This window comes from Marmota flaviventris, chromosome 2, assembly GCF_047511675.1.
Source record: "Marmota flaviventris isolate mMarFla1 chromosome 2, mMarFla1.hap1, whole genome shotgun sequence".
NCBI classification, from domain to species: Eukaryota; Metazoa; Chordata; class Mammalia; order Rodentia; family Sciuridae; genus Marmota; species Marmota flaviventris.
In genome coordinates, this window is record NC_092499.1 from 67278851 (window position 1) to 67294426 (window position 15576).

A 15576-nucleotide genomic window follows, 5' to 3' on the forward strand; every position below is an offset into this window, starting at 1 on the left:
CCCCACTGAATATACGAATATACGGTGATTATATTCTGTCAGAATTAAGTGATGATAATAATTATTCTGGGAGGTCATTTTTTATACATGCTTTTTCTCTAAACTTCAACTCCCTCACAAGCTGGGGCTAATCATTTCCTCAACTCTAGTAAGAGGGAATATACTAAATAAGCTTGGCAATAGCAGGAAAAACTAAAGCTCAAAGAAGGAAGCAATTAGTTTTATTCATTTGGAACACAATAAAATCCTGGAGTGGGGCTGAGAGCCTTTTCACAACAGGCTTGGACTTAGCTGGTTCAGTACCCAGGTCAGCACTATACCAGACTCCAGTGGAAGGACCAAGAAAGCCTCAGTAAGACTTTTTCTAACTGCTTTGTAGTTAGAAAAGTCTATAGGATGCTGTTACCCACATTCAATGAGCCTGGGCTAATAATGTAGTTCTTCGTCTTTTCCAAAAATGGGTTATATAACAAAGATCCAAATCCTTCTAATCTATCCCTAATGTAGGCTTCTTAAGTACCAGGTCCTCATGGAGAAAATATAATGGTGGGAAAGAAATGTCAGCCTTTCCAAAATGGCAGTGTGTATAGAAGAAATTACCAACACTTGATTTGCAGGTAAGTGGTCAGCAGTAGTACTTAGCCCTTCACACTTTTTGCCTGCTGGAGGCTACTAAACAGAGGCTGTCACAGGACTAAACCTCCCCTCTCCTTTCTCTTTTTTCATTTTAAGTCTCTTCCTCAGAGTTTCACTTCCTGTACGTGAAGTAAGTGCCTACTGAGCCAATCTTATAATGGATAACAACTATAAACTTTTAACAATATGAAAAACTACTTGAAGATACTGAAGATGGAACAAAAAATCAGGCAAATTCTGGAGAGAGGCTGAAATATGCAAAGAAAGAATGGCACAAGGTGAGTGTCCCATTTTTATACTTTTGGGTCTGAGAGAAAACTGCATTCTTTCTGTGGTGTCTTCCATTGAAACAGAGCAAGTACAGCTGCTGCAAAATGTGAGAGGAAAGGGAACCAAAGAGAAAGGAGTGCCCTAAATTCTGTGCATATATTCCACTCAAATCTCTGGTGGACTTCTGAGTTATGTGCAGGACAGATTCCAGTTACAGATAAAAGAACTGAATTGATATTTGAATTGCTGCTCAAGACACAGTTTACAAGTTGAGTCCAATAAAGTTAATGCCTGCTAACATTAAAAAGAAAATCAGCATTCTTCAGAGGAATATAACAGAATCCATAATACCAACATTTACAATATTCAGGTCTCAATTTAAAATTACTCAACATATGAAGGACACAAAGAAAACAATAGTAAAAAACAGACCCATTCTGTAGAGAATAAATAATGGAACTAATTCTGAGATTATTCAGATGTTGACTATATCAGAAAAAGATTTTAAAGTAATTATCACTATGTTCAATAAAGGAAAGCAAGCTTGCAGTGAATTAAAAGAAGAAACCTCAGCAAGGAAATAGAATTAAATGGAAATTCTTTCTAGCCAAGCATAGTGGCTCATGTGTATAAAACTAGCTACGTGGGAGACTGAGGCAGGAGGACCACAATTTCAAGGCCAGCCTGAGAAATAAATAAGACTTTCAGTTGGGGAATGAGGAAATAAATTCTACTGAAAGATATCTAAAACTAGTCTTTACCTCCATGTGAGACCTACTCCTTCACGTATTTCCTTCATATTTCTGTTCTTCACCTGAGGAACTAGATCTAGATAAAAGAGTTCAATTTACCTTTGTACAAAGGCATAAATCAGACCCATAGTTACTGACGTTCTGATTTCATGTGAGATGGAAATTGGAGAATAATATTTGAAATTACCTCTGCTCAGAGATTTTGTTTCAAGTGATTTTTATTTGTACTAAAACTAAATGGAAAACTGCTCACTGACACTATAAGTAGTTATTTTTTGTATTTTGGAAGACTTGACTCAAGAGGTGAAAAGAATTTAGGGACACTTGGTAGGAAGGTGTTTTCACTTAGTAAGGTTGTAAAAGTCAGAGCTAATTGAGCTTTTCTGTCTGAAATCCGTGATACTTAACACCAGGCCTGATAATGGTTACTACATGGACCACATTTTTCTTTTAGAAGGTAGGACATATGCTATGCAACACTCCTGCAAGGATCTGTAGAAGGCAGGCTACATACAAATAGGGAGTGTTTTTATTAGTAGAAAAGTTCTTCTTAAGTGATTCCAACATAATATTACTAAAAGGATAGAGATAATTTGTAAGAGAAAATTTTGGGTCTAATGCTAGTCCCTTTCTCCTTTGTTCACCAAATTAACTCTGCATACTATGAGATACACATTTCAGAAAAAGTCATCTTCCCATCCAAAGACTCCTTATATTTCTACAAGCAGGACATTATAGGAAAGGGCATAATTTGGTTTCTGGATAAAAAAACAGGACCCAATTCACAGAAACTGACAAAAGCCACACTAAGAAAGATTAGCAAACAAACCTGAAATGGTTAGTTATAGAAATGGAGGTACTATTTCCTCTGGGAGCATAGATTATCAGTATTTCATTCAATTAAAATAAACCAACAATGTCCAAAAGAAAGCTCCTAAAGAATGTTCTTAGCCACTGTAATGTGCACCAACTAAAATCAGTTTTCATTATTAAAATGGACCAATGTCTCTTTTAGTTAATATTTGATTATTGAATCAGAAACAATAAAGAAGCTGAAAAACATAGTTTTCTATTATAAAGCTGATCACCGCATCACCCAGTGATACAAAATTCTAGAAACGTTACAAAATTCTTTTTTAAAATTTATTTTTTGTTATCAAAGAGAATGTCCAGAGACATTGCGTACTAAAGAATTTGTTCATGGCATTGTTTTACAAAAGTTCCTAATGGAGAGTGAATATTTAATTTCTGATGTATCCTTCACTTATTAATGATGACTTGGATGAACTGATGCAATTACTTAAAAAAAAATCCAGACAACCTTATAAAGGAAAAAAAAAACAAAAACATCCATTCTCATTCTGAATCTGTTGATTGGAGTGAATTCAGTGGTCACAACACCACCACTGGCTAAGAATAAACTTCTCCACAGTATGGAGCTATTCAGGTCTTCTTGGTAAGTCACACAGGTCTCTCAGATATAGGCACCATGTTTGAAGTCTCACATAAAATGTCTGTGTCACTTAAATTACACAATGTGGCAGTGTTTGTTTCATGGGGACATAATATTTATAGAAGGGGTAAAGTAGAAAACAATCTGTTTGCATGTTATATGTGAGTACATTATTGTACTGTGCATGGGTTTGAGGGCACTGCAGCCCTTGTTAAAGAGGAATTCCACCAATGAAGCATTTGTCAGTTCCTAGTTGCTCTTGGTGCCAATGGTATCTACCATTTAACCAATGTTGTTAGGTCAGGGCCTTCTTCATCTACTGCTTGGTTGAAATGGTTTGAACTGAGTTTGGTTGTTCATCTCTTACACCTGAGCTTTATTTTTCAGCCTCAGGATATGTGGGGTATTTGACGGTTTCAATTTTCTCTCGGACTTTGTAGGAGGGATAGAGGCCTGTTCTTCCCAGTTTTCTGTTGACACCTTTAGAATAGCCATCCCAATGATTTCCAGCCACCCCAATGATATCTCCAGGTTCCATGGGGATTTCTTCTTCAGTTCGAGGTTGGTGAGGATAAATGGCAATCTGGTTGTGGGCATTCTGGCCCCCAAAATAGTAGATGTCATCTAAAGAATGGAAGTTTGCAGAGGCATCAGGATGCAGTGTTTGCATGATTTCATAAGCAACTCGACAGACCTTGGAAAGAAATGGAAAAAAGTTTGTTAGTACAGTATATAAAATCTCTCTTTCATAACAAACTGAAAGTCCTTGGCCAAACATGAACTCAAATACTGAGAGGGTTGAGAAGTAGTGGCTTTTAGTCAAAAGGTTTCAATCCATTTGCTATCAGATGATGGTATAAGTCATTCTTCATTTCTGGGCTTATATCTTTTTAAAGAATGTACACAAAAGATTATTACAATTAAGGTGGGGGGAGCTATCTACATATCATGCAAAGTAATTTAAAAATATGAACCAGTTAATTTTAATAAGCATTTATTAAGAGTTACACAGTTATATAGGCTGGGCACTGATTAAAAAAATAAACAAAATGAGTAACCTAGAGTTTGTGCCTAGAATTTAAGGTTTAGGATTAGGACTACAAATACTTAATATGAATATTGTTGTTCTTTTGCCTTTATTCCCTGTTTTCAATCCCACAAACTTCTCTGCTCAGAACTTTGTCTTGGAACCCTTTTCAGTAGATTTTCATGTAATAGGTTAATCATCACTTCAACTTTTCAAATCATTACTTCAACTTTTCAAAGCATTCTCAAGTGAGCTAAAATACATCTGCCATTTATGTTCTATAGAGTTTTAAGTGTGTTGTTTATATAATAGCATTCTTGGGATGACATAAACTGAGCTAGCCTTTGAGGAAGATGCCTGACTAATGTAGCTTTAAGGCTGCTTAAAAGACTCCTCTGTCCAAAGAATATATTCATTGTCCACTGAATGTAGATGAAATTCCACACTCTGAGCTTCCTTGAGCTTAATACTTGGTGACAGAGTTAAACTATAACTGTGACGTTAAACTATCTTCATAGAGGGATAACATTTTAAGGAATTAATAGACTCAGATAAAGTAAATGGATTCCAGAAACTTTTCTAAGAATAGGTGATGACAGAAGAGAGAACTATTTTCCTTTATACATGTTAAATTGAGAACTCAGCTTACATCAAATTTTCTTAAATCTGTAGCTATGGCCATCTCAGTTAATTAAGTTATTTTGTCCCTATTACCAATACTTTTGCATTTATTTAAAATGGCACTAATAATAATAATAATTAATCTGCTTAGTGAACAATTTTAGGACTACTCAGTAGTCTTTAAAACTGTGGCATTCATGAAGATCAAGAAACTGACAGGAGATACTGTATTTTGGGATAGTATTAGAGCTTGAACAAAGGGTCTCACATATGTTAGGCAAATGCTCTCCCACTGAGCCACACCCTAGCCTGAGATATTTATTTACAACTGTTAGGGTCAAATGGAATCTGATTAGGTTAATCATCACTTCAACTTTTCAAAGAATCTGAATTTTAAGAACTTTCAAGAGGGGCAATTCTCAAATGCTAGACGTAAGCTGCAAATAAGATTAAGGTTATAAATATTTTAAATTTTGTAAATATTAAAATATAAGGAATTTAAGTGATATGTTCAAGTTCTTAGAATTTCAATTAGATTCAAGACAATTAAAAATTTGCATTCAAGTTGATTTCACTAACAAACTATTTACTGGGAATGTCATGATAGAATTGGGATAAATGGTAGAATACTAAGACTAATAAATTAAGGATTTGGATTTGGAATTTTTAAACTTAGATTCAGCCAAAGGTATGCATGGAGCAAGCAAAATTATGTGGGAACTATGGAAAGGAAGAAACCAAATACATTAACCAGAGAAATTATAGTTTTTGCTTCATAACAACATTTCAGTGGTCCCACAACACCATACAATTGACATTATCTTAGTTTACATAAGTATACTCTATGAAGTTTGCACAGTGACGAAATCACTTAACGACATTTCTCAGAATGTATCCTCATCATTAAGTGACATACAACTGTAATTAAAACAAAGCAGTTATAATAACTGCTAACTACAATAATATCATAGAGGCTAACACTAAGCTTTTGCTGTTAGTATAATCTGATGTAATTCTCTCAGTATCCCCATATAATTCTATCATTTTACTCATTTTACAGATAAGGGAACTTGAGGCATTTGTTCTGGGTCACACTACCCATTAAGTGGAACATTCAGGTTTGAACCAGGGCAGTTTGTGTATGCTTATAATTGCTATATGTATTTTTTCTTGGAAATCTTTTTCTTCATGTTTATACCATAGCATCCAAAAGATATAACGTAAGATCAAGAACAGCCTTGGAAAAACCTGAGTGTCTTTCTTTAAAGTTATCTTCACCTACTCTTCTGTTGTTTCTAATCAGAAATGCAGGACCTTGTATTACTCTTAGGATGACCACAATCTCTACTGCAGCAATAAACCCTACATGGTTTCTCTTCTCCACTCATCAACGTCTTACTTTCATAAAATTTTTTCCTCTCTGTTCCACATCTTTTTGTTGCTTTCTTTTGGCAATTATCCTAATAATTAATTTGTGTTTTGGTATCAATAGTGTGTTAATCTTGGTGGGTACACATGTTTTCTTAAACCAAAGAAATAATTAATGGTCAAATTTCAGATACAGAGATTTCTGCAAAAACAAGTTGAATGCAGCTACACAAGGAGGTCCTTTATCTTCTTCATAATTATGGCCATAATGTTAGCAGCTGAGCTTAATGAGCACGAATTAGATTGCAAGCACTGTTCTGACAGTATATCCCTCCACCAACTCACTGAACTCTCACAACCAAGTGTGAGGAACTACTATTTATTCATATTTTATAGATACAGAAAACTAAGCCACAGAAAGGAATTTTCCAAAAAATACAAAAGGAGCTAGCAAAGCCAGAGCCACAGTTAGAATTCTTTCTGGTTCTGGCATAAGTGCTCTCAATCACACAAGACACTGCCTTTGAATAAGCACTTAGAAGAGCGACTGCCACATAATAGACACTCAATAAACATCTGCTGAGTGAATATTTCTCCATGCTATTCTGAATATTTTTCCAGTAATGGAGATGCAAATCCATGGGTGATATTTCATCCTTAAGGTCCTCATACAATATTCTGAGTAAGTAATGATTGTCTATATCAATCATGGGGCAATTTCTGCAAAGCAATAGAAAGATTACTATAGTGTTGATGTTTGCCTTTAATCACCTCTATACTTCCTCTCTGGACTTTACGAACTTAATCATGTGGCAGGTAAATGAAAGCTTACAGCTGATGCCAACACTCAGGTTTGGTACATGCCAGGTTGCATGACAGAGAGAACAGTCTATGGTTTGCAAAGCAATGCCTGGCTACATGTTGTTTTATTCATTCTGGGTTGACATGATGCTATATCATTTTTTTCCTTTATGCCAGGTGTATTCAAAATCCTTCCATATTAATATCTAAATGCAGCAATAAGAAAAATCAAGTGTTATTATCCCCATTTTACTGATGAAGAAACCAAAGCATAGAGGGGTTATGATCACATATCGCTCAAAAGTAGAAAGAGGTAAGACCACGATTCAACTTCAAACAGTCTGTCCTTAAGAGTCCGTAGCCAATATGCTCTGTTAGCTTCTATGTGCCCTGCTGAGACGAGTAACTCAACACTTAGCCTGCTGCTGCCTACGTTGTCTAGGTCTGGGAGGGATGTTTGTAATAAATTAACTGGGCATTCTTAATTTCACAGTTGATCATGTCTTCCTTGAAACACTTCACTGGTCTACATTCTCTGGTTTTCCTCCCACCTCACTGGCTGCCCTTCTCAGTCTCATTTCTGACCTCTCTTCTCTTCTCAACATCTTGTTGCTCAAGATAAAAATCCTTGGAGTCTTGCTGACATCCTTTCTTTCAGGTGTACTCTTTTTTTTAAAAAAATTTGTTCTTATTAGTTATACATGTTAGTATAATGCATTAATACACCACTAAGCACACAATAGTGGCTAACAGCAAAAATCCTGCCAAAGGATAAAATACAGATATGACTATATTTTAAAAACCAAACAAGAATAGGGGACAGGAATCTGTCAGTCTGAATTTTGTTCCTTAATAATAGCCAGCTAAGTTTGCATGAGCCTCCAAAGCTTTCTCAGAGCAGAAGGGACCCTATTTTTTGTTAAAATGGACAAGTTTTTTTTTTTTTTTTTTGTTAAAAGCACTGGGTGATGCTGGGAGATCTGTATATTCTTCCTATGCACTACTTAGTTTTGCTATGCAAAGATAGAGGAAGACCAGGGTCTTTCCTACATTGCAGGAATGGCCAAAATCAATGCAATAAAGGCCACCTAGCACCATTTTCAGCACTGCAAGCTACAGTCCAGGATGAAGCAAGGTGTACTTCTTGTCTCCTGCTCTGGGAGGTAGGTGCAGAGCTCACATTGTGGGCTTTTGTCCTGTGTTGCTCCATGGTACTTTCAACAGTTATTTATTATTGTCTCATGAGTTATACCTTGATGGAAATTTCTATCCAGAACCAAATATCTGGAAAAAAGTTAATGTAGTTCTTGATTTTGTCATCTGGGCCTTCCAAAATCTGATGCAATGTATAATGAGGCCTGTTTTGTGTGGATTTAAAATTAAAGAGGGCTATGAGTGTGCTGTAAAAACTGCCAAGTTGTAGTGTCAAAGGAGAAAAATAATAATCTTTTTAAAAGAAAAATAATAATCTTGTCCTCTAGTGATTCTCAAAGACCGAAACTACTGAGCAGCATCCACTGCTCATTAAACAATATTAGCTTTAAAAATGTTAAAATCTTTAAAGTGAACATCCAAAACCATTTGGTGAATCAGATTCCAGAGTAATTTTGCCTATCTACAACTAGTAGTCTTATTTCTCCATTATAATTTGTTTCAGATTTAATATAGGTTCATCAATAAGAAAAGTAGATGCTTTGGGGATAGATATTTTCCAGTAACATAACAAAATTAGCATACTTGGTAGAATAGTTTAGAATGTGACAATGCTGCTTTCAAAATTCACTAGATGCTAATATTGCCTCTAATTATCATATTAAATCCTGAGGACAGAACTCTTCAGTTTATGAGGTTTTGGGGACAAACTTGTCTTTGAGAAACAGTTTGGATGATTCAGAAACTAAGAGCAAAAATGGTAACAAAATTAGAGAGTAGAGACATATTGTTGGATTTTTAAAACTTTTCATTTAAGGAGACAGAAAATTCCCAGACCTCACTTAAGGAGATAAAACAGAAAGATCAGAAACTGAGGGGGATGGATCTAAAACCTTATGAGTGAGTAATCCTGCTTAAGATGCCGTGACACTTAGCCTGTAGGTTTTCAAAAAGCTCATGGTCAAAAGATCAATTCTTTCTCACTGATATGTAGTATAAAATTTCTCAAAAGACAGCACATAGGAAATAGAAATTAATATGCTGAATGTTACTGGTTACTCTTTTCATAAAGAATTGCTTACCATATGATAACTGAGTGGGGCCTAAGCATTATTCATGACCACATGAATCACGTTTCATGCTCCTTTTAAAATGTGAGAGCACATAGTGTAAAATAGAACCATGTATAAAAGATCTGCTAAAGTCAATACCATTGAGTCTAACAGGCAAAGGTATTCCTACAAAACACACACACACACTTCTTGGTGATTAACATTTTTTTTTGGCGGGGGGTAGTACTGGGAGTTGAAACTACAGGCATTCTACCATTGAGCTATATCCCCAGCCCTTTTAATTATTTTTTATTTTGAGAAAGGTTTTTAAATTGCTCAGGCCTTGAACTTGCAATCCTCCTGGCTCAGCCTCCCAAGTTGCTGGGATTATCGGTGTATGCCACTGCATTTGGCAGTAATACTTTAGCTATATACAGTAACACTTCAGTCCTCTTTTCAGTAAGTTTTAACTAGTTACTACTCTATCTATTATTATTATTATTATTATTACTGTTATTAATATCAACAGTTAGAGATAGGGTAAGTAATTTGTTTAAGGCTGCTGAGCCACTATGTGATCAAAGCTGAACTTAAATCCAGAGAGTCTGCCTGCAGAACCTATGTTGTCTTATTCTTGTTCTCTGTCCAGTGAAGTCAGTGACTTGGCATTTTGATCTAGTCAGTAACTTTTTCTCATGACCTATTGGTGGTGATGAGCCATTTCTGGGGCATTTTTCAAATAATTCCAATTTTAGTTTATGGCGAGGGAACTTCTAAATCCAGTAACCAATTTTGTTATCACTGCAAAAATAATGAATTGTATTAAATAGCTCTATATTTAAAAATATCTGCAAGAAACATTGAGTTGCAAAGAATCAAGGGGGGTGGGAAAAACCAACCAAACAAAAACTAACCAATCAACCAAACAAACAAAAAATATAAAACATTGAGGTACAAGTAAGTCCAGAGATTTATCATTGAATCTGCAATCATTCCACATTTTTAAATGCTATAGCTGTTAATCATCAAATAAGCTATGTGATAATGGGAGTGATCACATTTGGCAACTTGCCATTTGACATATAAATAAAAGGTACCATCACTGTTAAACTTTTATTCTGAACCCAAAATAAAGTATTTTGAGGTATTCAAGTCCATTTGGGGGTACAAAATATTGTCTGAGTTTTGCTTTTGAGCAAATGTGCAGAAATTATTTGGGGCAAACTCTGTCAAGAGTTTCTTTGGAGTAATATATATACATTTCATTCCTTTGGATACAAAAAATTCTTTCAGCACCAGTTCTTCATATGAATGCTTTTCTGGACTCAAAGTCTGAATGCAATGAGGTTGATATTATGTATAAAGTAGAGCAAAGCAGTATAATTTCTCCTAAAGACCAGACAAATTCTATCATCATGAAGTGACATCAACATCCTGATTTCTGGTTCAAAGGTACAGTAATGAGAACCAGAAATTCTAAAGCAGATATTTAAGGGGGGAAGACAGAAAAAAAGAAAAAGAATCTTCTTTCCATTCCAGAATAAGCATAACGGTATTCCTAAGAAGTGATAGAAGGAAGAAAGCAAAGCATTGAGCTGTAAGTCTTGGAGCCTGTCAACATATAAGGATGGTAAACAATCAGACATATATATTTGAGTTTTATGTCTAGAACAGTGGTTCTCAATCAAGGCAATTTTGGTCCCTAGGGGACATCTGGTAATGTCTAGAGACATTTTTGGTTGAACTTAGGTTAGGGATGCTACCGACCAAGGCTGCTGTTAAATATCCTACAATGCACAGTATAGCTCCTCAGAACAAAGAATTAACTAGCTCCCAGTGCCAGTAGTGCCTAGGTTGAGAAACCCAGGACTAGAAGAACAGACTTCAGGCAGGCCTAAAATCTAGACCTTCAGGAAAAGTGGTACAACTGGGAAAGTGACTCTTGATTCACTCACTCTAACAATAAGCATCAATTGTGTGTAGAGGTCTTCACTAGCTACAGGAACCTGTGTATCAGGTAGATACATAGCTGGATTCTCAAAAACAGTTGGGAGGGACTAAACAGATACACCCATCTGACTCCTGCCATGAGAAAGGGCAGGGCGCTTCTTCAAGACAGACCCTCCCCCACCATTAGGGAGAAATATCAACAGTGGGTGCCTTCATAGGAACTTGAAGACAAAAGTAAGTTTTCTTTCTGATAAGGACTGTTGCTATATGACTCCTATTTTGCATAGCTATTCACAAAACAATAGCAGTTGTATTCTTATTTCATACTGAAGAAACCTTTAACCTTTGCTTGTTTAAGTATTTTTTCCAAAAAATCATATCACCATCCCACTGTGACAATGTGCACTCTTATGTAATAAAAAAAAAAAAAACTTGTCATTTCTTTATTCCCTCTGAAATATATTTCCATGGAAATGTCATTTTTATTTTTTCACACTTTTTCAGCATTTAAACATGTATTTATCTTATACTAATTTATATTTTTAAGTAATTATTCTTAGTTGATTCATGTGAATATTTTGATTCTGAATGAGGATGAGACTATATCTTCCATCTCCTTTGAAATCCTCTCTGCACCTAATATAACTATGAGCACAAACAGTCATTTAACAGCTGGTTAAAAGAACTAACCAAAAATATGTGTATAATGAGAAAGGAGAATAAAATAAAATAAAAACACCAATAAATATTGTTATATTTATATTCCACAGGGTATATAAGGCTGATTGGACCACTCACAAAAACACACACACCAAACTCAAAACCTATAATCATATGAAACAATAAAACTGAAAGAATGATTATGATATTATATTTCTTAAATTTAATGTATAGTTTCTTGCTAAGTAGAAATGTAATAGGATCTGAAAAGAAACTACATTTACTCTTTCTTCTTTTCTATAAAGAGACATAATGAGACAAATATAATACAATATAATGAGACAAAATGCTGAGCACTTAAGCCTCTTAGTATCAGTGCACTGATGAGTTGACATGGATAGATTCTAGTTATATACTGAAAGTATACAAAATCAGAAAGTATTAAGTAAGCTTAATTACTTGCTGTTTGTGTTACATGCTATAAACAAGGCAAGTACTTCCAGGGGAGATGTATTCAAGCATTGCTTGCAAACAACTAAATATTCAAAGTCCTCAAATAGCTATTTTGTAGAATCTCTTCATTCTTTCACAAAACATATCATTACTAAATATAAGGATAACTGTACCTGAGTCATAATAACTAACATTAAAAACACAGACACATAAACAATAATTGTCCTGAACACGATAATGATGAAAAAGTTTTTGGTCATTTAAACATGTCTTACTGCCACCTACCTGGGATGAAAAAGTACATACTAGGAAGTCTGCCTGGGAGAGAAAATGTATATCCAGGATCACACCCCGAAGTGAATTTTCTGTATATCGATTGTGCAGTCCAGCTGACCAAGAAATAGAGTTATCACTAATAAATTCATAATTGGGGTACCTGAAAAAAGAAAGAAATTTATGCATGTTTACTGAAATCACAGTATCCTATACAGGGAGGATTGGTCCTTTGATTAAGAACCCTTCTCTAATAGAGAGGAGAGTTTTAATTAAAACATTCAATGGAATAGTTGGTGAGGCACCTGTGGATCCATTAGTAGGACAGAAGACATTTTGAATGTTCTATATATTAAGTATTATTGGTACATCATATAACACACATACATACACATCAAAATGTCCTTTATCAATTCATGGAAGAGTTGAAAACTAAAGGTTCATTATTGTTTGTAATGAAGGCCCTTCTAAGAGTTTATTCAAGCTGTTTTCATATTTGGTCACTGAATTTTTCCTTTAGACTGTAACTATCATGATAAAATTTCATTTATGATAATTCAGATTTGAGTGAAAATTTGATATTATAAGCAAATAATGAAAAGAATTAAAAAATAACTATTTAAAAATTTGTGAGAATAAACAGTCTCCTCTAATGCCCATCCTTTTTGAATAAATCTATTTAAACAATATGGTAATGGAAACCATCCTAATGAATTTATGAAAGCAAATTCCTTGTAGATGTCTACTAAGTAATATATTAGTGGTCTTACTTAAGATAGGGTATGTGTTTAAAAATATTAAAACAGGCTGTGTTTAAAAAGTCTACCACATGTTCAAATGACTCCACTCTGAATTAGAGTTTTAACTGTACTCTAGTGTAGAGTGAATTAGTGTCTTAGTGCATGAGATAGATCTTCAGAATTAAGTTATAAACCTTGTATAGTTGTGTAAAAAGGGGATAGTAAGTGTTCATACATAATTTCTTAAGAATTAATACATTAAGTGATGTGAAGCACTTAGAGTACCTGACATGTAGTAAATGCTCAATAAATATTGGGGATGGTTATTAAATAGTGTTCTTTACTTATTTAGATCTCTGCTCAATATCACCTCATCAATGAGGAGTTTGGAAGTCCTGGACCTTTTTTTCTGCTTAGTTTTTCTCCATAGCTCTTATTGTCAACTGACATAATATCTGTTTACTATTTGTTTACTGTCTGCATCCATTCATTCTCCACCTCCATCATCTCTAATTGGAATATATGTTCTATAAAAGGAGACATTTCACTTGTTCTGGTCACTGTATTATTTTCAGCACCTAAAAGAGAATCTGGAATATAACAGGAGGATGGAAGAGTATTTCTTGAAAGAATAATAATTCTTATGTTAGAAATAGAAACATCAAGAGTTAGTTTATATGTCTGTCTTCCAAACAATATTCCCCAAATGTTAGGACCATGACTTATTTTTCTTTGCATCAAAGTACCTGGCATTCTGAACAATGTTGTGTGCATAAATACATGAATAGTTGAGTGATACCTTTGTGTGGGACTTTATCTTAATTCCCTAACAGCTGCTTCAGACTTCTCTTCATTTTGGGGCCACCAAGGAGCTCCTCCTCATTGCCTCCTAATATTAATTGTAAAGGCAAAGTGAGCACTGTTTCAGGCTGGTTCTGTGTTCAGATCTATTTGTCTTATTATTTTTGACATTTTGCCCTCCTCAGTTCAGAATCAGGGAAATGAAGAAAATGTCACATTTGTTCTAGAAAGAAAAAAACCAGAAATACTTTTTAATATGACCCTTATGGAGCTATATATATACACCCAGGCAGCGGGCAGAAACAGTAACGAATATACATATGAAAATGCTGAAGGAGAAAAGAGGAGGTGAACTGATAGAACCAGTTCAGGTTTTATCCGTGAATAAAGACTACTTTGTCAGCATGGTTTGGGGGCTCAGGGAAACAAAGAAAGGAATAATTCATTTACTGAAAAGTGACACAAATATTAATGGACTTCTTAATTTAAAGGGAACTCTTTAGAATTAAACCAAAAGGACTTTATATATAAAAGATAGCATTGTGAAGGATACTAAGAGTAGAAAAAAATAAAGTAAATAATGGGAAAAGACTTTTCTGCACAAATGTGCTACTTGTCTTCAAATATATCAGCAGAGGGATTTTCCTATCTTGAGGTTTCAGAGATTGGTAATGATAAAAATAAGTTTTTTTCTTTTTCCACATTATAGAAACTTATTTTTATATCACCACAAAGGACTAGCCTGGAGTTATAAACTAATATCAAATTTTCATTTCTGAAATCTTTCTTTAGACTGAAGGAGATACTATTCTTTGTGATATCTGGTATAGGACTCCTTCAGGACACTTCTTTAACCATGCTGTAATTATTTATTACATATATTTATTGTCTTTCAGTTAGATATTCTCTAGAAAAAGAAATCATGTATTATCTTTTATTTGTCTTTGCATTTGTATTCCCAGTGCCCTGTACTGTATGTATCTTGCATGGAATTCAATAAAATAATAAACAAATATATTACTCATGTAGCTTCTTCATTTCACAGGGCAACCAAACACTTGGCAAAAACTTTTAAACATTTTTCTTGCTTCTATTAATTTCAATGTACTTAACTTTAGAAAAAGCTTGTTCAGAATTTTTGATAAAGAACAAACTAAATAACTGAGGTTTTTTTCCAGTGTTAGGGATTGAACCCAGGGCCTTGTGCATGCTGGGCCAGTACTTTACTAATGAGTTATACCCCAACCCTACTTGGGAGGTTTTTAAAGGCCGTTTATCTTCCTGTTTTATCTCCATTCCCAATTTCCACAATCTTTGAAAACAATATTGGATAGACAAGTTTAATAGCTCTTATTTCTTTAACTGCCAATGATTCTATAATTTGAACACTCTGGTAGTGAATTATTTAAGAGATATTGCTTGCCACATTAATAATGAGTGACACAGTTACTGGGATGCCTATGCTAAGATCTTGTGGATGAAATCAGTCTGAACCTAGAGAAACACGAGGTATAAAACTATTGCAGCAAGGAATAACTACACACAGAAGCTATGTGTATAAAGCTAA

The 15576-nt window shown here is 34.5% G+C and overlaps 1 protein-coding gene across 2 annotated transcripts in view; it reads right to left on the reverse strand.

The window, feature by feature from the left end:
* Positions 1-2787: 2787 nt before the first annotated feature.
* The window catches only part of Fut8 (fucosyltransferase 8), a 309903-nt gene continuing 297114 nt past the window's right edge, over positions 2788-15576 (reverse strand). For both annotated transcript variants that reach the window (XM_071607956.1, XM_027929496.3), the window contains exons 9-10: positions 12481-12631; positions 2788-3805 (exon numbers count right to left, since the gene is read on the reverse strand). In XM_071607956.1, coding sequence (XP_071464057.1) covers positions 3488-3805; positions 12481-12631 — 469 coding nt within the window. In that variant the 3' untranslated portion in view covers positions 2788-3487. The remainder of the gene's footprint in view (positions 3806-12480; positions 12632-15576) is intronic.